Raw genomic sequence first — 27,225 nt, 5'->3', positions numbered from 1 at the left:
GTCCCTCCTCTCCTATCACACACACGGGAATGTATCCCCTCCCAATTCTGCTTTGAAATCACTATAGAAATAATAAAAGTAGTACATAAAGTCCCATGTCCCCAGGGGTGGCATCCTATAACCCCTGTCATACAGCACAGCATCAAAAACAGGATTTCACCCTGGAATACTTCGGTTAATGAGTCTACAGTCCTTACTCAGATTTCATGAGTTCTACATGCCTCCTGTATGCATGTGTGGTTCTGGGTGGATTGACCCCATGGGTAGACCTGTGTTGCTGCCAAGGAGCAGCCTCGTGCTGCCCCCTTAGAAAAACCCACCCTCCCAGCCTCATTCCTGTCCCCCAACAACTGCTAACCTGCTCTCACCTATGGTTCTTACACTTCGGCAAGGTTAGGGATGTGGACTCACACATCTCATGACCTTCAAGACTGGCTTCTGTGCTCAGCAGAATCCCCAAGATCTTGCTAGCACCCACCTTCAGTTTCACTGGCGTTGCTGCCAAGGACTTTCCTATCGCACAGAGCTTTATTTACGGGCAGCCCAGGCTTTTTAATCTTTAACACCAGAAGGGCACATAGGGTATTACAGGTTTGGGTTATTACAACTAATGCTGCCACGACATTCATGCAGAGGTTGTGAACACACATTTTCAATTCTCCGGGCTAAACACCCAGGAATGGGACTGCTGGGCCACACAGTAAGTCCTGCCAGACTTTTCCAGAGCAGCTGACCCATTTTACATTCCCACCAGCTGTGGATGAGAGACCCAGTTTCTCCACATCCTCGCCAGCATGTGGTGGTGTTACTATTTCTCATTTCATCATTCTGACCGATGTGGAGCCACACGCTGTGTGGTTTGGACTTACGTGCCTTTCCCTGATGACTAATGATCATGTGCTCACTTGCCATCCAAATCTCCTCTTGGGCAACCTATCTGTTCACATTTCCTGCCCACTCTCTAACTGGGCTGCTCTCCTGCAGGTGAGCAAGCCATCCATCCCTGTCAGGTGTATGGTGTGCAAGCCTTCCCCCCACCCCGTATGTAGCCTGTTTCCTTCATCTTCCTCATCGGTCTCTAGAGGAGCCTAAGTTCAGCATTTTCATCACGGTTTTCATGGGCAGTGCATTCAGTATCAAGTCTCCTACAGCTGCATCGGCAAGTCTCACAGCTTTGCACTGACATCTATGCTCCATTTCAAATTAATTTCTGTTCCAGGTGTGACATGACACCAAGGGTCCTTTCTCTCATTCTGCTGCGGATGTCCAAGCCCTGGCTCCAGGTGTTCAGGGGCTGCACTTCCCCCACTCCCTGGCCTCTGCACTTGTCAAAGCTCAGTGGGCCTAGTTCTAGGCTCTCTGTGATATTCCTTCCACTCATCTCTCATCTTGTTTTCTAAAAACGATGTGCTCAATTCACTCTTTAGCAATCTTAAATCATGTCCTATACCTTTAATTATGTTTGCCATTTTGCTTTTTCAGTTCCTATTAAATAAAAACCAAAATTAAGGAAAAGTGGGAAAGACTAGCTTCACAGACTATCCTGATTGTTTTAATTCTAAGATATGCTAATTACCCATCAAAATGGTATCATTCAGAAGAGCTACTCTGTGATGTGGCCCAGTGACCTGTGACTAAGGGTCACAAGAACCACTCTCTCTCTACGGACAGTGAGTATGGGGCCTCCAGCGACTCCCCCAGGGGCAGCCAAAGGACAGCACTGCCCCCAGGGATCCCGGTGGTAGAGACACACTCAATCCTCGAAGCGTGCCTTACACCTTCCCTGTGCAGACGGGCAGCCCACCGCTCAGAAAGGCTAATGTAATAATCTGCCCAAGCTCACACAGCCAAGTTCGATTTGAGCTCAAATCCTCCAGAGACTAACAACCAACACCAACAAAGCAACAGTCCATAGCCCACTACTTTCCGAACATCAGACTTTCCTGGGGGATCCAGGGGCCACCCCCAGAGAGCTCAAGGCTTTTGTTTTTTAACCATTTTCCCTGGTGATTCTGATGGGTGTCCCTGGTTTCAAACAACAAACAAAATCACACACATATTCAACCCTGTGTAAGAGGCACAAATCCACTCCATTCGCTGTTTCCCCACAATGCTAACTTATTACGTGGCTCACTTCCTACAGCTTAACTTGTCATGTGGCCATCCCCCACACAAGCAATCTGTCCGTTTCTCAAGGAGGTACCCCAGCTACTTAGGTGAGTGCACAGTACAGGCAACCCTGCATGTTTGACACATGAATAAATTCAACAATAAGTTCCATGACTGTTCAGTGCTCTGGCTCTTGCCTCTAGCTAGATTCCTCGATCTCATGATGCTGGGCCACGTGCTCAAAGAGACCAAGAGTCAAGAGCCAGGACAGAAACCCAACAAAACGACACCCAAAGGACAGCCTAGGGCGCTGCAATCCACTCAGTGTGACCATGAGGCCTGGATGGTATTAGACCCTCAGTGAACAAGAAGCCTTAACAGGATTAATCTCTTAAACCTCACAGGGGTGTTGAGGGTCAAAGTACACCAAGCGCTTATAGGCAGGACCTCAAGGACCGTGATCCTTACATCTTATTTTATTCTCACTGTACTGAGGAGACCGGAGCTTGGCAAGGGTATGAATGTGCCCAAGGTCTCCCACTTATGGGTAATAGAGCCTGTCATGCTCCTTGTCACCTGTTAGCCAAGACCAGAAAGGATCTGATGTCAATCATTGCTAACACTTACCCCTTCAGTGTTGGGTGTTGAAACTATTTTATTTTGATGGATTTAAAACAAGACCTCTTCAGCTGTCAGAGGCATCATGCTAACATTTTCCAAGGTACACTTACAACGTGGTCTTCAATGTCTCCTCTGTTTCGGGAAACTGCTTGGTGACCATGTTAGAGGTACCTGTACTAGAATTTAGAACACAAATGGTTCTGTCCCCTTTGTCCATCACTCACATAAAACATGACTACCATTTGCATATATGCCAAGGGGCTCTGTTGAAGACTATTCAAAAATTAACAAACCACAAGAACAGAAGACCTAAATATTTTCTTGAAAAATGCTGGATTTAAACTATTTTTCACAAGTCAGTATTTTCCACTTTTTATTACAAAAAAATAGAAAAGAAGCTGGTTTAACACAGAGAGCTTTAGGACCACACCATGGTCAATGCAGGCAGGGACCCAGGGAGGAGGAAGGGCAGGGGCACCCAGGACAAAACCCAGCCGACAAAAGAGGAGCTCAGCATATGGCATGCAGAGTGCCCAGCAAGAAACACAGATCTTGGGCAAAGAGAAGACGACAAATTACATCAAGTCAGGTGAACCCAGAGTTTTCAACAGTTATTTGGAAGAGCTTCATGTCAGATCTCTGTAAGCTTAGAGAACTTGATAGAAATTCTAACTGAATTAGCTAACTCCTCACACAGATTTCAGGGGCACATAACTGGATTCTGAATGTACATGTGTACATGCAGACACACGTGTGCATGCATACACCCAAATCTACATTGTGTCCTAACACAAGAACCCCTTCAACATGGATGACAAGAGAGCTTAAGGCTTGCAGCCAGCTCCATCCTAGTGAAACAGCACGCTGACTGGAGTTTGAAGCTGTTGTGAGCTCAGAGGGGACAAGCAGCCATCAACCTGCCAGTCTGCCACAGACATGGTGGGGCAAGGGGTTGACTTCCTCCCAACCCAAGAATTCCGGTGCACTGGGAGTACCCAGGAGAATGCCTCTTAAGCTCCCCTGCAGCATGGGGCGCCCCTGGAAAGTCAGGTTCATATGAGCAGCATAAGCGGTCTGTCCTTGCTTCCAGGTCCTAATGACCAAAGGAAACGTCCACTGGCACTGCCTGCTTTTACTCCACACTAGTGTTCATCCAGGAAATAAGAAGCCAACTGCCAGCAAGTCTGATTAATCATCAACAGAGGCATGCCCGTGGATGTTCAGCGAACCAACTTTCATGGCTGGGGTGACACAGATACCCTTCATCAGCCGCAAGGCAGGAAAGAAAGGCCACAACTGTGTTCTCGGCCTCAACCTCACCTTATGCAGGCAGGGGCTAAGAACATGACCATCCTAGGAGAAACTAACCTTCCAGACACACATTTAAATAACTTAAAATACTCACAGCAAGTGCCTCTGAATGTTATGAGAGTTCAGTGAAGTGAGAGCCCTGCTCCCGGCCCAGAAGAAATGCCCCACCCTCAGGGTGCTCCCAGTTACCATGTGTACTAACCCGAACCTGGCAGGGACCTTGCTGACAAGGTCTTCTCACAGCGCTGGCTAATTTACCATGCCTCCCTCTCTCCACCCGTGTGAGGCAGGCAGCTCAGGTATGGCTTCTATTCACACACTGATATCCAGCTTTGTGTTTCATGGCTGGGGGAGGAGGAATCCTGCTAGAACATTGGAAAAACATATGGAAACTTCTCTGCCTCCCTCCCCCCTACACCGAAGTCTCTCTGCACCACACTCTGCTGACAGCTGATCCTTTTGCAATTCAAAGTAACATTTGTGAAGTTCAGTTGGGTAAAGCTGATATAATACAAATTTTTTTATAGAAAAAAAAATCTCAATTAACAAAAGAGAGCTAGCAAAAATCTCAAGTAATTCCACTTTCTATTCATAAGAAAACAGGTTTGCAGATTCTTCTGAAACTCCACAGATATGCATACGTTCCCTAAGCACATATATCTCTTACCAGCTTTCACAAACGTACTCCTGAATGGCACACAGGAACCTGGGTCATACAAACATTATATGGTTGCATTCATTCGAGGAATATAAAAAATAGTGAAAAGGATTAAAGAGGAAAGGAGAGAAAGTGAGTGGGAAATATCAGAGAGGGTGATAGAACATGAGAGACTCCTAACTCTGGGAACGAACAAGGGGTAGTGGAAGGGGAGGTGGGCGGGGGGAAGGGGTGACTGGGTAATGGGCACTGGGGGAGGCACTTGACAGAATGAGCACTGGGTGTTATACTGTATGTTGGCAAATCAAACTCCAATAAAAAAATATACAAAAAATAATAATAAAGGAGATGTCCTTCCCCCCCCAAAAAAGAAACTCATAACACACTATGTTAATTAATTTAACTTAATTTATATTTTTAAAAAGCTCATATATTGTAAATACTTTTTACATAAAGTTGGATATTGTTGTTTAGTTTTTTCAATAGAGTTATATTTTGCCAAAAAAAAAAAAAAAAAAGAGGAATCTGGGTCATAATAAAACATACCATGTGCAGTGCATTGTCCTTACAAACACTGAACTATTCACCAGGGGAGCAACCCTTACTTACACAGTAACTGAGGTCTCTAAGCCCCAGAGAGGCAAGAGGGCTACTCCCCTACCTTCCACATAGGGTGGTTCCATTCCTGGGAGCCACGATGCAGTCAGGCTACATTCCCAGGTCCCCACGAAGCAAACAGAGCCCCGAGACAGGTGTTCACGGATGGGAGGTAAACGGGAGCAAGGCTCCACTTCTAGAAACAGGATGTGCCAACCTGCAACTGTCATCCCACAGATTCAGAGGATCCCATATCAGAGCAGCTCGTGCCCCCAACATATACACCAAGCATTCAAATGAAATACTCACTGAAATTTGTTTTACAGGGTTTAGTTCCATTCTTTGCAGGTTAAAGATTAAGTCATAAAAAAAACAGGACTCAAAACAATATTCTTGGGGATAAGGATAAATTAGCATTAAAAATTTACTTCAAAAAATTATTTTCAATATCTAATGAGATGAGCAAGATACAGTAAAAAACCAAATCCCCCAAAATAACCAAGTGCAACAGAGAAGTGGGGATAGCCAAACACAACAAATTTCAACCACTAGCAGCTTAAGAGAGAAGATTCTGGAGCAGATAGACCCTGGAGGGGTCGAGTTCTAATCCCAAAGAAGTCATGCTATATGGTGACAAAATCCTCTGGATGCACGCTCACAGTCCCAGATCAGAAGAGCACCTTGGTTAGGAATGCATATTCTTTCTTCTCCCTTGCAAGGAGCTACAGAAATGACTACCAAAGAAAAAAAGTAGGAAGGGAAAAACTGAACGACAAGAGGGACTCCTGGGTGGAGCAGGTACTCTGTAACCACATAGAGGGCGTGGGGTTGGAGGTGACCACAGCAGTGAGACCTAGCACCCAGACCCTGGCCTCTAATGCCATCTTCCAATAAAGAAGAAATGACAGACTCTAGGGCTGGTACAGGGAGCATGCAAACTGAGCCTGGAGCATCTTATGGCACTAGGAAGGAAGGAAGTACTCAAGACAAACAAAAACCCCAAAATGATGGGGGAGGGGCATGTCAAAGGACAAAGGGGCCACCTAAGAGCACTCCCAATGGCCAAAGCTGGTACATCTGAGCAACAAAATATAGGAGTATTGGATTCTAACCCAAAGTATACAATAAATATCCCTGAGTCAACACTGATATACATAAGTAAATGGTTCAATCAATAAAAGGGGAAGAAGAGACAAATCTCCTGTGCAGAAGCACAACAATATATCCAGGAGGTAGAGCATGACACCACCACCACCACCACCCTGCCACCAAAGCTGGGGCTGAGCTCATGATGTCCTTCCCAAGAGCACGGGATGGCAGTGGGTGGAACTTGACAGCAGAGAAATCTGAAGACTGTCACCTCAGCCCACTGACATAGGGCAACAGAGGCTGGTCATGGGGACAGCATGTGCCCTCAGTGAGGTGTAATCAAAGAGGCACATCACCTCTGAGGTCATCCTCTCAAACCCCACAATCCCAGTCCAATCATGAGAAAAGCACCAGATGAATCCCAATCAAGGGACATTCTACAAAAGACCTGACCAGCACTCCTCACAGTTATAACAACCAGGAAAGTCTATAAGACCATCGTAGACCAGAGGAGCCCAAGGACACAGGGCAACTAAATGTCCTGTGGACCTACCCACAACACGATGACACTATGAAAAGCATTATGCTAGTAAATTCCAGAATTTAGATGAAAAAAAAAAATCCCACAAGAATACAAATTAAACAATACTGACTCAAGTTCCACATTTAAAAAAAAAAACTGAATTCATAAATCTCTGGCAAAGTGGATCAAACATTTAAGGAAAAAATAAAACATCCTATAGAAACATTTTCAGGGGCACCTGAGTTGTGAAGTTGGTTGAGTGTCTGACTCCTGATTTCTGTTCAGGTCGTGATCTCAGGGTCCCAGGATCCAGCCCCATGTCAGGCTCCTCACTGGGTATGGAGTCTGCTTGGGATCCTCTCTCTTTCTCTCTCCTCCCACCCCTCCCGCTACCACTGGCAACAAAGACAGTTCAAGAAAAACAAACAACAGACTAACATCCCCTATATAAAGGGAGATGCAAAAACCCTTAACTACATATTAGCAAATCAATCCAAAAATACATAAAAAGCATAATATACACTATGACCATCAGGCCTATTGTGACAGAAATGCAGTGTAACTCACTCTAACAATATAACCAAGAAGAAAAGCCACACGACAGTCTCAAGGAGATAAAGAGCACGTGAAAATTCAATGCCTGCTCACGATTTAAAAAAAAAAAAAAAAAAAAAACCATGATATCAAGAATAGGATTTCTTCAATCAGATAAAGAACAAAAGATTTACAGCTAACACCACACTTAATGGTGAAAGATTGGATGCTTTCATGCAAAGATCAGAAATAAGGTAAAAATACAAAAAAGTATGCGCTGAAAAGGGAGATCCTAGCCACCAAAGTAAAGTAAGAAAGGGTAGGGAAATCTGATGAGAAATAAAACTTTCTTTATGTTAAAAAAAAAAAAAAAAAGTATGACCACATACATTCCACTTGCTTTTAAATTCCACATAAAAGCTACATAACAAGTGAATTTAGAAACAGTGCAGGATAAAGGTCGGTCGTCAAAAACCTACTGTACGCCTAAATGCTAGCAATAAACAACTGAAAACTGGGATTTAAAATACAGTACCATCGGGCAGCCCCGGTGGCGCAGCGGTTTAGCGCCGCCTGCAGCCCGGGGCGTGATCCTGGAGACCCTGGCTCGAGTCCCACGTCAGGCTCTCTGCATGGAGCCTGCTTCTCCCTCTGTCTTTGTCTCTGCCCCCCCCCCTGCATCTCAATAAATAAATAAATAAATAAATAAATAAATAAATAAATCAATCAATCAATCTTAAAAAAATAAATAAAATAAGATAAAATACAGTACCATCAACAACAGCATCTACAATTAGGGTGTACTTAGAGAAAAATTTAACAAGATAGGAGTAAGAGCTGCACACTAAAACCGAGACATTAGACACATGTGTAAGGAGAAGACACCATGGTGGTAAGGTGGCAATTCTCTCCACATTGATCCACAGACCCCAATCAATGAGGTATGAGTCATTCTAACACTAGAGAAGTACTCCAAATCCTGAGAACAGGCATGATCTATGAAAACGTTTGGCCGTGTGTTTCTTATCTGCTTTGGTTATCAGATTGTATCTGAGTCATCAGACTATGCTAAGGATTCCACAAATCATATGTGCATAAGCTGTGTGTTTTCCTTGGCTCATATTTAGCCCTGTCACGCACAGGTATCGTGATTAGGTCACTACGAGTGTGCAGCTGTATAGGTAGTGGGAAAGAGAAACCTATGTATAGAAATTAAGTAGAAACGTCAAAAATTCAAAATTTGTAAACAAGTTCATCATGGCTGAGACCAAACCATTTCTTCACGATTCAAACAGCCTCATCTGGAGTTTGTCACATTCCCAAACCTACTAAATGCTACCCTGCTGATTAGAAAGGTCAACGGCCCAGAGTAGAGACACTCTGAACACAGATGTCTGCTAGTGCCCCAACACGCGAGAGAAGCATGTTCAGAAGGGGACCCCCTCTACCCACAAGCCACAAGGGCCCCAAGCGACTTTCCACAAATATCCATCAACACTGAAAACAAAAGGTCCTCTGGGAAATAAAGACCCAGCAACCAGCAGAGCAGAGGGAATTTAAATAATTCTTGATCAAATGTTTCAGTTCTCTGTGGGTAATCAGCCTAAAGGAAAATAAAACAATTTTCCTCCTCCATATGTCTTGTATGACATAGCTCTCTAAAGGAAAAGATGATTTTGAAGAGAAACCACTTTTATGTCTGAGTATTATAAAGAGTCCACGGACTTACCGCAACTGTTTTAAAACTGTAGAAACAGAGGTGCCTGGGTGGCTCAGCTGGTTAAGTATCTGCCTTCAGCTCAGGTCATAATTTCAGGGTCCTGGGATCAAGCCCCACGTCGGGGTCCCTGCTCAACGGGGAGCCTGCTTCTCCCTCTCCCTCTGCCCCAACCCCTGCTCATGCTCTCTCTGTCTATGTGTCTCTCTCTCTCTAACAAATAAAATCTTTAAAAATAAATAAATAAAATTGTAGAAACACACTAAAACTCTAAAAAAAAAAATTAAGTTTTTAAAAATAAACTGTTGTAGGGCAATTACATCTCAATAAAAATAAACCATCTGTACACAAAAATATAAAAACATTCTGCTTTTAAAAGAAACACACAAAGTAAGAAACACAAGCATTTTTCTAATTAGTCAGTACATCCATTAATGAAAACAAACCTGGAACACCCAGGTCTGTGTTGCTGTCTGACCCATCCCTACAAGACACCGCTGGACAAGCAGGTACCCTGTCCCGTGAGCTGGGCACTGCTTGGCACAGTCCTGCCAGCCTTCGAGCAGCCATCCACAGGGGCAGAGCCACACTCAGCCATGTCCTGCTCACTACACTCTCTTCCAATAGCTGTGTCTAGCTTCAAAGAAGTGCCAAGGAGGAATTTCTATACCCATCTATGTAAGCATCCCTGTCCATACACCTGATCCCTCCAGTCCACACTGTAAGACAGAAAAGTCCCTGAGAGGATGAGCCTCCGTACAGGGACTGCACAGCTCGTGATGGGGCTCTCCAGCCATCTGCCACTTTCAGCACCAGCGTGAAGGCAGCCTCAGAGGTCAAGCCTTGGAGGTTATGCAAAATCCGAATCTGTGGTGCCCCTTCAAGGAACTAAAGCATCTACCTGCAATGATCCAAGTCCATCTCCTTCTCCCCCAGGGAGGGCATCATCCTTGCATGGAACCCCTCCAAACACCCTCACAGACATTTGTAGTACAATGAGTAAGCTTTAGCATCAAAGAAAAATATTTTCTTTATTTCACTGCTTTTTCTTGAATTTATATGGTAAATCTCATTCAGGTGCAGAATCGGAAAATCTGGATCCTAGATGGCAGGTGAGGTTGGCTGCATTCTGTTGCCTTCTGTGTTCCAGGGAGTAAGGAGATGTAAGGAACTCTTAGAGTTAAGAGGTCAGTCCTGTGTGGGCCTGCAGTCAGCAGACACCAGCAGTGAGTGGGTCTTGGAGTGTGGAGGGCCTGAGCTGCATACCGGGGTGTCGGGGCTGACCTGGGCCACAGGCAGCCTCACTGAATGGATGGGCAACTGTTTGAGGGGACAGCTTCTCATGTACTACCCAGAATCTTTTGTACCTGAAGAAACCTCTACCATACCTCCATCTGTCTGCCGCAATTATACTCAGACTCCCCACCAATCATGCACAACAAATACAAATGGGCCTAAGGGATCTTAAGTTCTTCTTAAAAGCATATGGTTTGCACATAAAATTATCCAGAACTTATATACCTCTAATTTTTATCTTAAATACCTGAGGCCAAATAAGTATTTGGTAAAAGTACTTCATTACTCAGAATGTTAAGTGATTTTTAGTTTGTTTTGGAAACTTCCCTCTTTGTCCCACTCACCATCCACACTTGATACATACAATTTTCAATGATTTCTGTGTTCACAAATGAGTAACTTGCTAATTAAACTATACATTTCTTCACTGATATACTGGGATTAAATTCTTATCTATTCTCCCCAAAATTTTATGTTAGCAGTTTGCAACTCTCATTTCTTTAAAGATCATATGTATACATCCTATTTAAAACCATGCCTTGGAGAGAACAGAGACGGGACTGTCGTCCCTTTTATCACTCTCCTGTCAGTTTCTGTATGTAATCATTTCACTAACGATATTGAGACCTTGTGCCAAGACATAGTAAATGCATTCTATGATGGTTTGATTTTGTCACCAGGACAATTCTTTAAAGGTAGAAAACCTAATTGACAATGGATTGACGAGATTAGACATCTGAGTCAGTATCTGAAAACTTTCCTTTTACTCTACCTCTTGTTACTCCATGAAATCTTACACGGAGAAAACCATAGCAGGTCTAAGCCATAGCTGGCAGCAGGAAGCACAGTGGAATTTCTACTGATGGGGTGTCCCCACTAGCCCTGCAATCACAAAAATGCTGAAGAGAGCCGAAAAAGCCGGTTGCTTCCTGCAGCCTGGAAATGCCTTTATCCAAGTGAGCCACTCCGTCATCAGACAACCCAAAGCCCAGAGGAATATGGCACACCAGTCTAGAGGCACAAGCCCAAAAGAAGCAGGGCCGCTTCCTCCCCCACCCATTAGCTGCATCCTTTAAACTATAGGAGAGGCCAAAAGAGCCCGAAGGCAGGCCTAGGTCACCTTCATCTTGTCCTGTTTTTCAAGATGAGGAAAGTGGAAATGGACAGTTGATAAAACTATGTGACCTAGCCCAGGTCACCCCAAGGCTTCAGACCAGGGCAGCCTGTGTGGCACGAAGAGGCCTGTTCTCCCAAGAATATGGGGGCCCTGCTCTGGACACAGAAGGAATCCCAAAAGAAGGTGCTTGCCAGGTCCAAACCACACCTGCAACAGCACTCTTCAGACCTTGAACTCGTCCACGTGACCCTGCTGGAACTGTCACAAATATTCAACAGCGGGATGTGGATGGATGTACTTTGTCTACATGTCTCCCAAATCATGAAGAGTAGCTCTTTCAAGCACAGGTAAGAAAGTGACAAACTAAGGAGACCATCGTCCACACACACCAGCTTCGTGCCTATGAGATGGAAGCTGCAGGTCGTTCTTTCCCTTCTCACTCCTCAGAGTAGCAGTTCCCAAGAGAGGTTCTGGGGGTGGGGTGGGCCGGGGGCTCTGAAATCCAGTGCAACACACTGGTCATCACATTTACGAGACACTACTGGGATTTAGTGAGTGTGGGCCAAGAAGATTAAAATATCCTTCAGCACATGACAGAGTCTCATCTAACAAAAAGTCTTGCTGCACAAACTTCAAATGTCCCAGATGCTCATATGAGGAAAAACAGGATTGTTAACAACTTTCTGAGCCTAAAATCTTACTCTATTCAATGTTTATACACAAAATACTTTTGGATAGTTCTACTATAACAAATTTTCCAGGAATTCAAGTGTAGAAAAAATTACATTTTGCATTATTTGGAACTTCATTCAAGCATTGCTCATCACTTTGTAAGATTCCATTTCTACCTGGTACCTGAGTTCCCAGCATTGTGTGGTCAAGCACAACAGCTCTCCCTGTCACTACAGCTCCACATACGAGGTTTGGGCATCTGGCCTACTCACTGCCTCCTTATGTACTTCACCCAATAGTTTACAAGTCAAAAACACATATTATTTTATTATACCTTCTACCCTTTTATTTCTCTTCACATTACACCTAAGACATTATGCTCATTTTTCCATTAAAAATATTTTCTAAACATCATATTTTAGGGTAAGAAGGCATCACAGAAAAACTATTCTGTATGGAAGATGCTGGTTCTGATAGGGTTGAGTGTCCCTGCCTGCAGAGAGCAAGTTCAACAAATGTCTGCTGGCAGACACACAGGGCCAGAGGCCTGTCTCAGAGCAACACCGTGGACTATCCCCTCTTCCCTCAGGCCCAGAGAGGAGGTGTGGGGCCATGCAGTGTGGCAAACACATGAGGACACTCCGGAGGCCTTGGAGACACTGCTAGTTATACCCACACAGCAGGTGTCATCCACAGCTGTCCCGGACAAACCAGGACAGGTGGCTACCATGAAAGTGAAGCATGTGGCATCCCCAAAGCACACCAGGAACCCCTCCTCCACCCCCACATCCCCCTGAAAAAGTCCACCAGGCCCCTAATGCTGCTCCTGACTCTGGAGCATTGGAACAGGGTAGACTCTGCAGACACTGCAGCAAGGCCAGGACAGAAGGGGCCTGTCAGCAAAAATGCTTCAAGCTCTCATCAACTACAAAGACAAATTCTGCCACCACCATAGACAGGACTTCTTAGGAGCCAGCTGTGGGAGAAGAGAAGGATACCAAGACTGACGGAGCTCACGTCAGGAGCGCCAGCACCTCACAGGTCCCAAGGACGAACGATACGTGAACAGGCCGATACATGAACACTCTGAGGAACCCCTTCCATCTAAGTAAATTCTTATCAAGTCTCTACTCAAACAGTACAGAGACTACTACACCCATCACTGACATGAGATTCTAAAGGGTTTTTTTAAAGGCACAATAAAAACTACTGCTATGAATGGAAAATCTGATATCTCCAATAAAATTGATAAACACTACCTATGTGTACACAAGCCATGCAGAACAGAAAAAAAAGAGAGAGATGCACATCTTCAAAGACCTGATAGCTCAGTTCCAGAGAGAAGATGCATTAGTGTGGCTTCTGCCCAACAGAAACCACGGGAACGACTTCAAGGCAGTCGGGCTGGGTGTCACGTGTCAAGGTTGCGGCTAACTAAACTCAGAGCCACAGAGCCACATGCAAGGCGACTCCAGCGGCCAGGCCAGGCCGGGAAGCCTGGTAAGCAGGAGGCCCGCCCTCCATACCACTCTTACCATCGCACTTTGTTGCACGTCTGGGTCGCACCGAGTGGCGAGCCTGCCACCATGGGGACCTGGATGGGGCTGTGCTGCTTGTTCGTGACCAGGTCCAGTTTCTCTTCTAATGATTTGCAAGTAGCCTCCAGAGCCTGCAGCTTGGCTTCGATACTATCCAACCGTAAGCAGATTGTCTGGTTAATGGAGTACAGGAATGACTGCAAATGGAAAAAAGAAACTGCTCAGAAGGGATGCTGTGATTGCAGGGTGACTGCCCAATTCCAAATGCATCTACAGCAACAGAAGTGGCCCTGCATTTTGGCTCCTTTGTTTCAGCAGAAGCACGCGCAGAGACCAGGACAGGCGCTCCCACTGAGCCAGGGTCACTGCGGAACACCATCCCCAGGCGGGAGCCCAGCCCACAGCAGAACACACAACAGTAGTTCAGGGTGCCACTTGTGCACGGCAAGCCTGCCACCCAGTGGCCAGCACGCCATCTCCAGCTGCCACTCTGAGGGCTCAGGTACTCTGCACTGGCCCACTTTCTCCCCTGCTTCCTCCCAGCAAGGTCCCTGGCAGCCCACCCTCAGCCTGGAGAGCCCCTTGTTTCCTGTGACAGTCACAGCCACCCCCACCCCCGGCCCCCACCTCCAGGCTGAGCCAACCAGCCACGCACCCACACCTGCACCCAGGAATGCCTCGCACTGGTCCTCACAGCTGGCCACAGCCTGGGCAATGCTCAACAAATGGGAATTTGCTTGTCCTCTTCTCTCCCACCCTCAACTTTGGGGGGGGGAAGGGGAGGAATGCCCGTAGCAGACACCTTGGGGGGTGTGGGGACAGGGAGCGGGGCTGTGGGGGCCGTGAGTGCACGTGTAGCCAACTGAGCTTCTCAAGAACCAACATGCTTGTGTCTTGGCCAGCCCACCGCATGGGGCAGCCATGGGTTGATCACAGCCCTGTGATAGCAGTGGCCCCCAGCCCAAGTGGATTCCTCACCACAGAGCTGCAAAGGCACAGGGAAGTCCCGTCTTCACCAACTCTGAGAGGGCCATGTGGGAAACCCCTCCGGGTCGGGGGACCACCCTCTGTGGGGCCCCAGGTACAAGGGTGCGGGCAGCCCTGGCAGCTCTCACCTTGATGGAGGGGTCCTGGCAGTTGATCTCCAGGCGCTGGCGCTTCAGGGCCGGCTCGTCGTCGTCTGCCACCACATGGTTCTCTAGCACGACTGCAAACCGACGCAGACACAGCAAGTGTGAGCACTGCGGCTGCCGCCACCCTGCACCCACGTGGCTCAGCCTCCCATCCCCAGGCACCAGACTCTGTCCTAGCTCCTGCCACTCTGAGACTCCGCACACAGGAGCCAGCGCCTCTGCCCCAGGGCTTCCAGCTTCACAAAACCCAAGAACAGTGAGGCCTTCTCTTCAGTTCAAGGCCTGTCCATTGGCTACCTCATTTGAAAATCAAACCCACAGTGTGCATATCACCTTCCTAGGCTCAGACGTGACATGGCCATACGGCAAGCACTCCCTGCCAGGGTGCTGCTTCGCCCAGCTCCTGCCCCCCCACAGTGGTTCCACCCACGGTCAGGGCCGGCCCCCTCCCCTCTATCCCAAGTTCACTACAAGCACAGCACCAAAGATAAACACAAACACCAGAACTGTCCACAATCACATCATCTCTGTGAACCACACTTCTCTCCATTCCTGAACCTTGGCCCCAGATCGCCAACCCAGAAACAGACTTGCAGTTGTGGACAGAATGTCCCATTCAGCATTTGTCCTCAGGGATTACCATGAGGACCTTCCCACATCACTGCAGTATTTTCCCTTGTCCTCTCCTTGCCTGGAGTTGTCAGTGTCCACTGCACAGAGTATTTCTCCTTCATCCTGCACTGCCACACGTGGACATCTGTCACTTGGCCCTCCTGCTTAGTGGCTTCAACTCACTTTCTGATGGTCATACGAGTTTGGGAATGTATTCTACAGAGTGAGTACTGGTGAGTGGGACCATACCAGTGTACATGTGGAACATGAGCAGAAGCATGTTTGCCATGGCATTCATGGGAATAAGCCAGTGCGCACATACACTTTGGGGCATCATTCATCCCACCTTTCAAGTGCACCCCACATTACAGTCAAGCAGGACAGACTGGCTGTGACAGGTACCACCATCTGCCTTGCTCAGACAATGCTGTCTGAGCACATCCCTGCTCCTCCACAGCCCTCCCAGAACCATCAAATGCCCAGCCACCTCCACTCAGGGAGACTGAGTCACCTTCCCTGCAGCCCCGTGTGGATGCTAGAACTCAAACCAGCTCCCACTGTGATCCAGCTGTGGCACAATGCCTCTCCCCTGCCCCCTTCACACAAAGCTGTCCACATCTCTCCTCCTTATCTGTTGAGAAGCTTCAGGGAGAGCCAGGTGCCCTGTCCCCACCTCGATCAAAGCATTACAGGTTGACAGGTTGTGCACACTGAGGTTCCAAATCAGAATCTCGATTTGTTTTGTGCCAATGCCTTAAAGCCTGTACGTACTAGATGACTCATCACAAAACCCCAAAATTTAAAGATGATGATTAGTCCTGTGGCTCAAACACAAACCCTTCATGCATCCTAGATAAGAGCTGTAAACTGATTTCCTAGAGGTAAATTATCTATATCTGCAGAAACAAGCCAAGGACCAACAAAACAAGAATTACCCTGCCTACCAAAAGGTTTGGCGTCACACACTGTGGGTCATGGGCAGCAGGGAATGCTCAACCACCTCCACAGAAATGTGTGGAAATCAATGCCCATTTAATTAAGTAAAAGGAAAAATCCATGCCTACAAGTGTTTGTGGTTAGCAAAACACAAGTTCTCAAAAACTTTCATCTATTTACTACCATTGGAAACTGGTGAACTGTCCCAGGACTGGAAGACAGAGATCCTGGCAGTCATTATTCCAGTTCTTTTAATTTGCTGAATAGGAAGCAAGTCCAGTGAGGTTCAGCAACTTGTCCAGAGCCACACAGCTAGTTCCTATAATTATGGAAAAGATGACCTGCAGCAGCATGAAGTACTTCCAGCTTTAAGCAAAGGGCAGCAGAGCGACGTGTCAAAGGAAGTGTGTCCACGGCGGATGATGGAGGAGGACATGCCAGCGTTCCAGCAACAACCTTCTATGGGTGGTACAGTTGCAAATATACTTCCCTCTTCATCCTTTGCTATATTTACACACATTGCCTGCATTGCTTTTTATAATTTTGCACACATTACTTTTAGAATTAGATAAAAGAACTCAATGTTCGTTTTAAAGCCAGACCAATCAACTGGAAGGCCAGGCCTGATAAAGTCTGCAAACCTACATCCATGCTAGATAGGTTAAGAGAGTGCAGCTACATGGGGAGGATGTGCAGAAGCAGAGAAACCTACACATCTTTGTTTTAAGTGGAAATCAGAAAAAAAGTAGATGTCCATGTCAATAAGCAGTTCTACTGCTAGGATCATGGGACACTTTTATTTCTCCTACTTGTTTAACTACTTCTAAATTTTAGAAGTCTGTATTTTAGAAATGAAGGACAAAATCATCTCCATCTTAAGCCCACTCTGAAGGCAAACACATGTATGCACCATGGTATTTGCTGGGTGTGCGCAAGCTCTTCTGGACCAGGTATTGGAAGCTTTCTGTGTACGAAGGCCTCAGAGAGCCATGCACATAATGGTCTCATCAAACAGTCAATAAACTATAGTCCCCAGTTATGTAAGGAACACAGACTGGACAAAACCAAGGTTAGAAATGGTTTTTCTAAGCCTTATTTGAACTATAATCTCCAGAGAAACAATTTATTTAGAAAGTTAACAGTCCAGAATTCTAATTGTTCTAAAAAGGTTTAAAATTTATGTAATTGAAACATTTTTATTTTATAACATCTCAGTGTATGTTTTCTAAAGGAACAGTCATTCACCTACCAAAATATGAAGTTATTTTTTAAATTTTTATGGGCAGTGATAGTGGTTCTCTTATGTATGCATGTATGTATGTATGTATGTATGTATTTATCTCAATGGCATCTAAGGCATGGTGCTAATGAGGCCAAGGCTGCAAGTTCTCACTCTCAACAAATTGGTCAGCTTTCACAAAGACTGGTCACACAGCTACACTCACAGGCCCTAACTTTGTCCAATGACTTGACAGGCTCTTGATCTCACCAGCCAATAGGTGACAGCAGTTCTTATAAACAAAGTAGAGGCAAAATAAGGAAAAAGGCACAGCATTTCTGAAGGAGTGCCTCTATTTCTTTGTGACCGCTCGTTTAATTCTAAAATCATTTACACTTCTCTCCCTTCCAGACTACAACTAAGTTCCAAATGAAGTTTTTTCTCTTATTTTTCAAATGAATTTTTTTCAGTTAATATATCAAACAGATCATAAAAGATACACATCTTCCTACTTTCTTACAAGATTTCTAAATCCTCTTTTCTGTGGGGAAAAAAAAGTCAGCATTTCAATCCTACTATTCCAAAAATAATAACCAGGCAACTGTAAGACCCAGTGATTTTGTTGTGTGCACTTCTCACCTCAAACATTAAAAAAGAGAAGAAAGAAAAAGAAATTTACAAAGAAATCTTCTAAAATAAATGTATAGACAAAGCTTTTTCATAGATTGAATTCCTCAATTTTACAGTTTCTTTTATAAAGAGTCTTCTCAAAACAAATATTTAAAGTTTCAAAGTAGATGTGTGCTGTTAGCATTATTAAGAAAAATTACCAGCCTTAACAAAAGTACAGGAATAAAGTTGTACTCACACACAGTCAATGAAAGAATCAATAAACATTTCTGGGAAATCTGTCAGTGTCTTACCAAAATTTTGAACATACAGAGCAATTCTACTTCTGGGAACTTACCCTACAAAAATATTTGCCAAGAGATCCCAGCAAGGCTCTCTGCTGCAGGGCATACAGGGAGGGAAAACAGTGCACACAAGGTAAATGGTGTGTATGGGAAAGAGGTCCAGCGGTTGGGCTACACCTGAGGCAGATTTGTCCACACCAACAAAGCAAGGTTTCTAATGTGCATTACAGAAATGGATTGTAAAGGCAGGAAGCTGTAAGGAGGAAAGCTGTGGAAGCCTGAGTGTCACAGGACTGCTGCAGGCGGGTGCTGGAGGGCTGCCCCTCAGGATGGATGGATGCGGTGCTGATATGTCCACCCTCCATGCCTAGCACATGTATCACTTCTTCTCTTGCTTTACTTTTAAAGGAAAGAAAATTTCTGGAAGTGCTTCTGGATTTGTGAAGAAGAGAGTATAAGAATTCACCTACTGTCCCACAGCGCCGTACCTGGGTGACCAGGACTCAGGTCTTCCACAGCAATCTGCACCACATCCGCCAGATCCTGTTCTGACATCATCCAGAGAGAGAAGAGAGTGGCCGGTGAGGGGGCAGGAATCAGATTCACGGAGGACTGGGTTTCTGCCACCTACAAAATCAAGACAAACAGGGAGATCACGATCGTGACCTGGGACATGAGACAAACTACTAAGCAGGTGTATCTCAGAGCACGTCAGGTGCTGCGCAAGGTTTAATACAGGGCTCTCCTGGCTTCAGACCACCACATGGCAGTGTTCTCTGAGAAGCCAGAAGCAGTTCGCAAACCCTGCTCACTGTCTCCATCTTTGCCCACTAGACCAGCCCCTTCCTGATCGTCTCCCACTTCCTTGGTCCACTCCCTACGCTACCTCCCAAGCCAGCTTCTTATGATGGCCTGACCAGGCCATCCCCATGCTGGTAGTCTCAGTGGGCCCCTGCCTTCCGCAGAAGTACACTTGCCCATCATCAACCTGTATCGCACCCGGGAGGACTACTGCATGCCCACTGCTGTTCTCCAACTGGAACACACACCCCCACTTCCTGGATTTTACCTGAGTGGACCCTTCCTCTCCAAGGGTGCTCCCATATTCCCTTTCTGCTACTCAAAGTGCCCCCCCCCCGCCCAACTAAGTGCCTCTGTTTTGCTTTCCTCTGGCTTCCAGAGCAGACCCAAACCACAGCACCACCTCACAACCATGGCCCTGGGAGCACTGCTGTCCTGTCACCCTCTAGGGCAGGGGTTTGAGCTGTCATCCCTGAGCCAAAAACCATATCTGGAACAGGCAGTTCCTTTCTTCTTGCTCCTGAAACACTTTGATTAGGTCAAGAAGGACCTTATCTTCCAAAACAAAAATGAGTTCACGTTATGCCAGATATGGGCTATCTATACACAGATCTAAACATACTACTTAAAAACAGGATGTCCTGGAGATCTTTAGGATCAATGTCACCATAATATTTTCACATATTATACTTTATGTTTTAATTATTTGTAAATAAATATTTTTAAAATAAACCATTTATTGATCTTTCCACAACCTGGCTCCATGTTCTTTGGGGGCAGGGGCAATGGCCTCCATTCTGTGGCACAGTTCCTCTCACCGCTGAAGTGCTCACAGCCCCCAGTCACCATTCCTGTGGGGCAGGAGGAGTCAAATTAACTTTCAGATCACCTACTTTCAACTAGGGGCCTAATGACATCTCCTTTTAATAAGTAAGTCCAAGAGGCATGAAGTTAAATTTGGAGGTGTCACACACATTCTTATATCCTTTAAATAGTGTGGCTCTTCTCCTTCAACCAGATTTAAAATTTATAGAACTTCTTAGAGACAAAATTTGTAAAAGGAGGAACTCATATGTTAAGCTCCTACGTTAAACCTTCCTTTACAGAGTATGTGTAACATTTTTACATAAATGCACGATCAAATATAAGATCGCAAAGGCATTTTTATTCACAGCTAATACACCTGACACAACACTGAATGAAGTACTCAAGCACCAACGGTCCTCAACAAAGGAGAAACTGATGACACACTATGGGGAAGGGAAAGGAGGCCTCCCCAGGCACCAGGACAGAGTGCCGTAGGTTTCCAACCCTCCCCAACGCCCCCACCCATAAAAACATATGAGCAACTAGGATAGTAAGAACAAACTCCAGGTCAACATCCACAACAAGATTGAGTGATGAGGTGTTCCTAATGAGCCCCAAAATACCAGCAAGTTGGGATAAACCACTGAGAGCTACAAGATCACTGTGGTGGAAGCAGGGATGAAGCAGAAAGCAGAAAGAAGCAATCGGTCCACCTGATGACAGCAGCTGCAACCAGGAGGTGAGCAGAGTCCAAGGGCAGAAAACTGCAAAGGCCTTTGCAGAAGCATCCAGAAGGCCTAGAATAGTCTGGGCCCCAGGAACTCTCAGAGCTAATTATCCTCCCTTCTAGGCTAAATACACTAAAAAGAAATGACTAGGAATAGAATACCAGATGTATAGGACAGGGAAAAGTGAGAGGAAAATGAAAGTCTGATTGGTGGGAATGAAATGAAAGGTGGGAGAGAAAGGGGCACCTGGCTGGTTCAGCTGGTATAGCATGTGACTCTTGATCTCAGTGTTGTAAGTTCAAGCCCCATGTTAGGTGTAGAGCCTACTTTAAAAAGGGGGGGGGGGGGATGGGGGATGGGGGAGAAAATCAAAGCTAGGAGAGCTCAGAAAATAAACTGCTGCATTTTAAAACTTTCTAAAATCAATAGGATATAGAGCTCTAGAACAATGAAATTAGAAAAAACTATTCTAAATCATGCTTGCCTTCTAAATATTCAGGAAAATTAATTCCACATGAAAATGAACAACAGAAAACACTGAAGTCCAATCTCATGCAAAGATAATATATTTTAAAAGAGAATAAAGAGGAAAATAATACTACTAAAGACCATGAAAGCATGCTTTGAGGGACAAGGTTCACGGTGAACCCTAAGCCAGCATTACAAAGTACAAAAGTGCAGGGATAGAACCCAAGAGGGTCAGAGATGAAGGAAACCAAAAGGAACCAGGCACAGGAAATGAGAAGTGGAGGAAAACTTTAAGAATAAGGATGAAAGAAAATAGTTCAAGAAAGAGGAGCACAAACAGTGGGCAAAGATGGCCCAGTGGACGTGGAGGCGGCGGCTCCAGGAGGGAAAAGCAGGGCAAAACCCAAGGACACAGAGTGCCCAAGAGTGTGAGTCAAGGCAACTCCCTGGAAGGGGGAAACTCTGAAACTACTTACGAAAGAGACACATCACAAACTTGGGGCGGGGGGGAGGTGAAGACGGATACCCAATCCCAAGATACATTCTAATGAAAACATTATTGAGAGAAAAGAGAGAAATTTCTTTACACATCCAAGCTAAAAGACCAGGTGACTTAAAGTAGGGGGGAAAATTAATTATCAAACTACAACAACAAAAAAATAGACTAACATATCTAAGATACTCTAAGAAACATGAGGCAAGAATTTTATATCCAGACAAAATGACTTTCAAGTGTAAAGGCAACAAACATTTATCAACATCTAGTACTCAGGAGGGTATTCCATAAACCCTTCCTGAAAAAACTGCGAGAAAACAAACCTTAGAAAACCAAAATCACTTGAAGAGACAACATAAGAACTGGTTAGTGGCAAGAATTACAGACTCACAAGCAGAACTAAGTGAAGAATATAAAGGAAAAGCACTGTACAAAAGAGTTCTACGCCCATTGATATACATATAATTTTAACTGTTTAAAATGGGGAGAAAAATTGGAAGAATGTACACAAAATAAATACCAACAACTTTCTGTGATCACACTGACTGGTGGCATTGGAATTCCTTCCTGAGAACACCCTATGTGCAGATAAGGACTTCCGGGATATTCCAACTCTATCATTCTTTGACTCCTTGGGAACCAGGAAAGCGGACCCAGAGGTCAGACAACACCCTGGGGCTGTGCATTGGGTCGCAAGTACGAACAAATGTGCTGTATGTCTGCACACGCACTCTAATTCTCTAAAAAGAAAGAATTCACCAAAAAGGCAAAGAAACAGTGGTCGAATCAGGAGCAATGTGTGTCCCGAGAGCCCACACTGTGATGCTTAAATACCACTTTTCACCAGAAGAAATCCGGGCTTCCAGGACTACTGAGTCCAGGTCTGGGACAAGGATGACGCAGAGTGAGCCTGGAACACCTGGCCAGGCCAGAGGTAAGGAAGCTATGACAGACATTGGGGTCGTCGCAGAGGGCGCAGAGTCAACATGAAGCAGCTCCTCCTCGCCAAAGAGGAAAGAAACACTGACCATCAACAAGGTTACCCATGTCAGTGGGCTCAAAAAACTATTTTTAAGTTCATGACCTCATGCTACTAACAACACAGAAGGTCACCTTCGGAAGGTGCTATGAACCCAGTCATTAACTATTAACATTGATGATAAAAACAAAGAATTGGACACTTATCCTGCTTTCTACCTAAACTGTGCCACAGAGAAAACAGTCCCATGGTAAGAAGCATCTCTGCATGGAAGTATTGCCACTAAGAAACGAAGGAGTGACTTTGCAAGAAATGGAACCAATAAACCTAATGAAAAATGAGCATATAAAATGAGAGGGAATTTACAGAAAAAAGAAGGCACAAGGCTTTTGAACACGAGAACTCAACCCTTCACGCAATTTATAAACTGCAAAGTTAAACAAGACATCATCTTCCACCATCAGACAGGGGAGCACCACTGTGTGTCCCAGGAGGGTGAGGGGTGGGCGCGCTCCAATGTTTCCAGGGCCAACGTAGATGGGTATGGCTCCTTCCAGGGCAGCAGGCGAGGGCAATTACGATGCCAATGGCCATGGCCTAGACCCCACATACCACTCAGGAATCCTTCCAGCACCCACATTCATATCCACGTGCAGAGATCTGCAGACCCACTGAACCCGTAACAATGGAGGCATTGCTTTAGATGCAAAAGAGGGACTGTGGACTATGTGTCCATCAACAGGGAGTTTTTAAAACAAGGCACACACAATGGACACACCAAGCAGTTGTGTGTAAGAACTAGGCGGATGCCTCTAAGAAACACCTCCCAAGACGTGGAATTACGTGAACATAAGCAGGGCAGAAGTGTATAGCATGCTTTTTTCTTAAAGACATAGGCTAAGTATGCACAGACTATTCCTGGGACATACAAGGGACAGGAAATTATTTTTCCCTTTTCACCTTTTTATAATATCTGCATTTTTATCCTGTGCATTTATCACCTTTTTAGAAATAAAAAGCACTTTTTAAAAATGGTCAAATAGGGGCACATGGATGGCTCAGTCAGTTAAGCATCCTGCTCGATCTCAGCTCAGGTCTTGATCTCAGGGTCATGAGTTCGAGCCCCACACCAAGTGTGGAGCCTACTTGAAAAAAAAGAAGAAAAAAATATTGGTCATCTAAATATATGGGCATAAACTGCTAGGGATTCCCCATTCCCGCCTCAATTGCAGAGTAGAGTTCTGAACGCTGCTGCCTGTGCTCATCCGTGGGAGGGAGATCTAGTGGGCAGAGCGGACATGGGAGCCTGTCAGATGTGAAGAAACAGGTGTTGTGCTACCTCTGTGTCCTCTGAAGATGACCTCTAAGAGCTCCTCATGCCATAAACTCGGTCTTCCTTTGTCCAAATCAAGAACCTAAGCGAAGACAGTTAAAGGACACAGTGAATCGCTTAATGTAGGCAGTAAGACCTCAGTGAGATAATACCACCCACCCAACCTTTGAGGGGTGGATTTAAACGTTTTCAGGTCGCAGACTGCTTTCAAAATCTAAAACAAAACAAAACGCTATGAGCTCTTTTCCAGGAAAAAAAAAAAAGAAAAAAAGCACAGAGAGACAAAATTCTGCCAAGTTTCAGAGCTTCACCCACACCAACCATAGCTGCCTATCCCAGAAGCTGTTCTCCTGATGCTCGGGGTAAGAGTCCTCATTTCCTGGGACATGAGGCCACCAGGCAGACACCCCCCACCCCCTACCCCAGCTACTCCTGCAGCATGCTGTACTCAAGTGACCAGTTCTCGCCGATGGGATTTAAGTGCAGACATGGTGCATGGCAGCTTCCAGGACACCTCTTTACAGGGCAGCTGGCATGTGGCCACGGCCCTCCCACTTGTCCTCCTGCTGCTGGACTCCAGAGATGAGGGTGGGACAGAAAGAACTAGAAGAGCAGAGCAAAGAACAAGACGGAAGCTGCCACATGTCCCAGGACTACCAGCCTCAAACTTCCCTCATCGGAAAATAACCAACCACCTGCTCTAAAACAGCATATTCTGGAACCTGTCACATGCAGCCAGCCTTAACCTTAAGTGTGGCACCCTCAAGTCCGTTCAGATGGCCCTGGGTTCACAGGTTCCAGGTTAAATAGCATCCCTCACGAAGGGCTAATGGAAAGTTTTCAAACACCTAGTTCAAGCTTTTTCCTGGTCTCTGAAAGTTCTATGAGCGGCTTAAGAAAATCCTCCAAGCTCACCATAAAAATCCTCAATCCCAAGCTCTTCCCAATGAGGACGCCACGCACTATCCAAGTCGTTTACTCAAAACGGTTCAGCTGCCAGGAGAGAGTCATTTAAAATTCTGCTAACAGTGAAGGTTTGAATAGGAAAAACTAGGGCAACAGGCCCAAGAAAACTGGAGCAGAGTACTACATGCGGCTGCCATTTTGGCAAATTAAATTTACCATTTCTCAGAAGTCCTGGAGGTAGTCCAGTCTTAATACAATAAAGCAGCTGAGCTGAGATTAATGTCAATAATGTCTCTGATGGAAATGACCAGTTCGACCCTAGCAAGCCCATGAAGAGAGCATCTCCCCTGGGGCACATGAAAAAAGGACCCACCAACCCAAATCAACAACCGAAGTGCTCGATCTCAGGAGAATGGTGGAATAAACAATGGCACACCACACTGTGAAACACTACACTCATTAATGTGAGCGAGACTGGCTTAATATGTGAACCAAATTGAAAGATCTCCAGAATATAATACTAACAGAAATATATATGTATATATATAAGGAAAATTATAGAACAGTACATATATGATCCCAATCCCGTTTTCTAATAACTGCGTGCCTGTGGAGTCACAGGTCCATGTGCACGTGTAAAGGCGTCATGGTGAACTTCCTGGTATCTGGCAGGGAGGGGGAGTACAGACAACTTTCATCCTTTATCCTCCCTCAGCTGAGTGCTGAGTCTTCTGTAAGCACGTATTATTATCACTATGAAACTGTCCCTCTAAAAAAAAAAAAAAAAAAAAAAAAAAAAAGAAACTGTCCCTCTAAAACCGGTAAGTATTTAGACAAGTCCAACCACATCAAATCCTGACAAATACCAGGCAACTGCCTCAGCCGGCCATGTGCTCGAATCCACACAGCTCTGGGGGCTCCCGAAGCGCCATTGCCCCGGGCCCTCCCCACCTCACCTCCCTCTCTGCTCCCCCTTCCACATCACAGCCCCTCCTTCCCAGGGCTCAGCTGGCCATCTTGCTCCTCCCCTTCAGGGCAAACCACCTCCCTAAGAGCTGCCTAGACTTGCTGCCTCCATTCCCTGTAGAACCTAGCCCAATTAGACCAACCAGGTGGGTCCATGCTCCCCGCCAGCAACACCGGCACAGGCTTGCTCCCACCTCCTCCACCTGCCTCTCTCTTGCCTTCCCTTCTATGGGGGTGCTCATCATCTTCCTGACTTGGCGGGATGCCCAGGCTCAGTGGAGGACCTCTTCTCACTCAGTAGCACTGGAACACCACCTGTGGCTGACGACGCAGGCCCACCCTTCAACTCAGACCTCTCACGTGAACTCCAGATCCACGTAGCCAACAGCGTCCTGGACACCATCCCTGGGTGTCTGGTCTCAGTTTCAACATACCTGAACTGCACTCAATACCCACCCCACAACCACCCTGCTCCTCCGACTCTCCATGTCAAAACCTTCAGTCCTTGGCTCTTGTCCCTCTTACAGCCAAGCTGTGGGCATATCTCTCACTTCATGCACTCTGGCCTCATCTTCTCACATCTGGATTTGTGCACTGGCCTCTGCATAATCTCCCTGCTCTGTCTTTGCCCCATAATTATTCCCAATACCTAGTTAAAAAGCCATGCAGATCACATTAAAATACATGTCAGACCACGTCCCTCATCTATTCAAAGCCCACCAAAGGCTTCTTCCTAACTCATGAGCTTCCTGGCACTCTGAAGACAACTGTGTACCAGCTGGCACCCTCCGGTGCCCCTCAGGCTCTCCCCACGGCTCCTTGCTGGACCTGTCCAAGCTCAGAGCCCCAGCCCTCCAACATCCACTGGGCCCTCTGCCACCTAATGCCTCTGCCCAACACCATCTTCCCAGAGACAGAACTACACCCATTCAAAACCCACCATCAGCACCTGCATGGCTCCTTGCTCCCCTCTTCTGCTTTGTCACAAGGCACTGAGAGCTTAACTCACTACATACGCACCTGTCTCCCCTAACTGGAAGAGAAGCTCCGTTCAGGCAGGAATTTCAATCACTTTGCTCCCTGCCTAGCACAGGGCCTGGCACACACTGGGCCACGACAAGCACCTGGATGATAAATCCACTGGA

At 45.9% G+C, this 27,225-nt stretch overlaps 1 protein-coding gene across 10 annotated transcripts in view; it reads right to left on the bottom strand.

Moving 5' to 3' along the window:
- Positions 1-27,225, bottom strand: part of BANP (BTG3 associated nuclear protein) — a 104,946-nt gene that overhangs the window by 59,907 nt on the left and 17,814 nt on the right. For 7 of the 10 annotated variants that reach the window (XM_072819540.1, XM_072819543.1, XM_072819544.1 and 4 more), the window contains exons 2-4: positions 19,085-19,223; positions 14,898-14,989; positions 13,780-13,979 (exon numbers count right to left, since the gene is read on the bottom strand). In XM_072819540.1, the coding sequence (XP_072675641.1) occupies positions 13,780-13,979; positions 14,898-14,989; positions 19,085-19,154 (362 nt within the window). In that variant the 5' untranslated portion in view covers positions 19,155-19,223. Of the gene's footprint in view, positions 1-2,736; positions 2,895-4,135; positions 4,228-13,779; positions 13,980-14,897; positions 14,990-19,084; positions 19,224-24,214; positions 24,291-27,225 lie in introns of those variants that run through there. The other 3 variants (XM_072819541.1, XM_072819550.1, XM_072819549.1) reach the window with 3 other exon arrangements.

The sequence above is a fragment of the Canis lupus genome, chromosome 3 (genome assembly GCF_048164855.1).
Source record: "Canis lupus baileyi chromosome 3, mCanLup2.hap1, whole genome shotgun sequence".
Classification (NCBI taxonomy): domain Eukaryota; kingdom Metazoa; phylum Chordata; class Mammalia; order Carnivora; family Canidae; genus Canis; species Canis lupus.
This window is presented reverse-complemented; position numbering and strand designations above follow the sequence as displayed.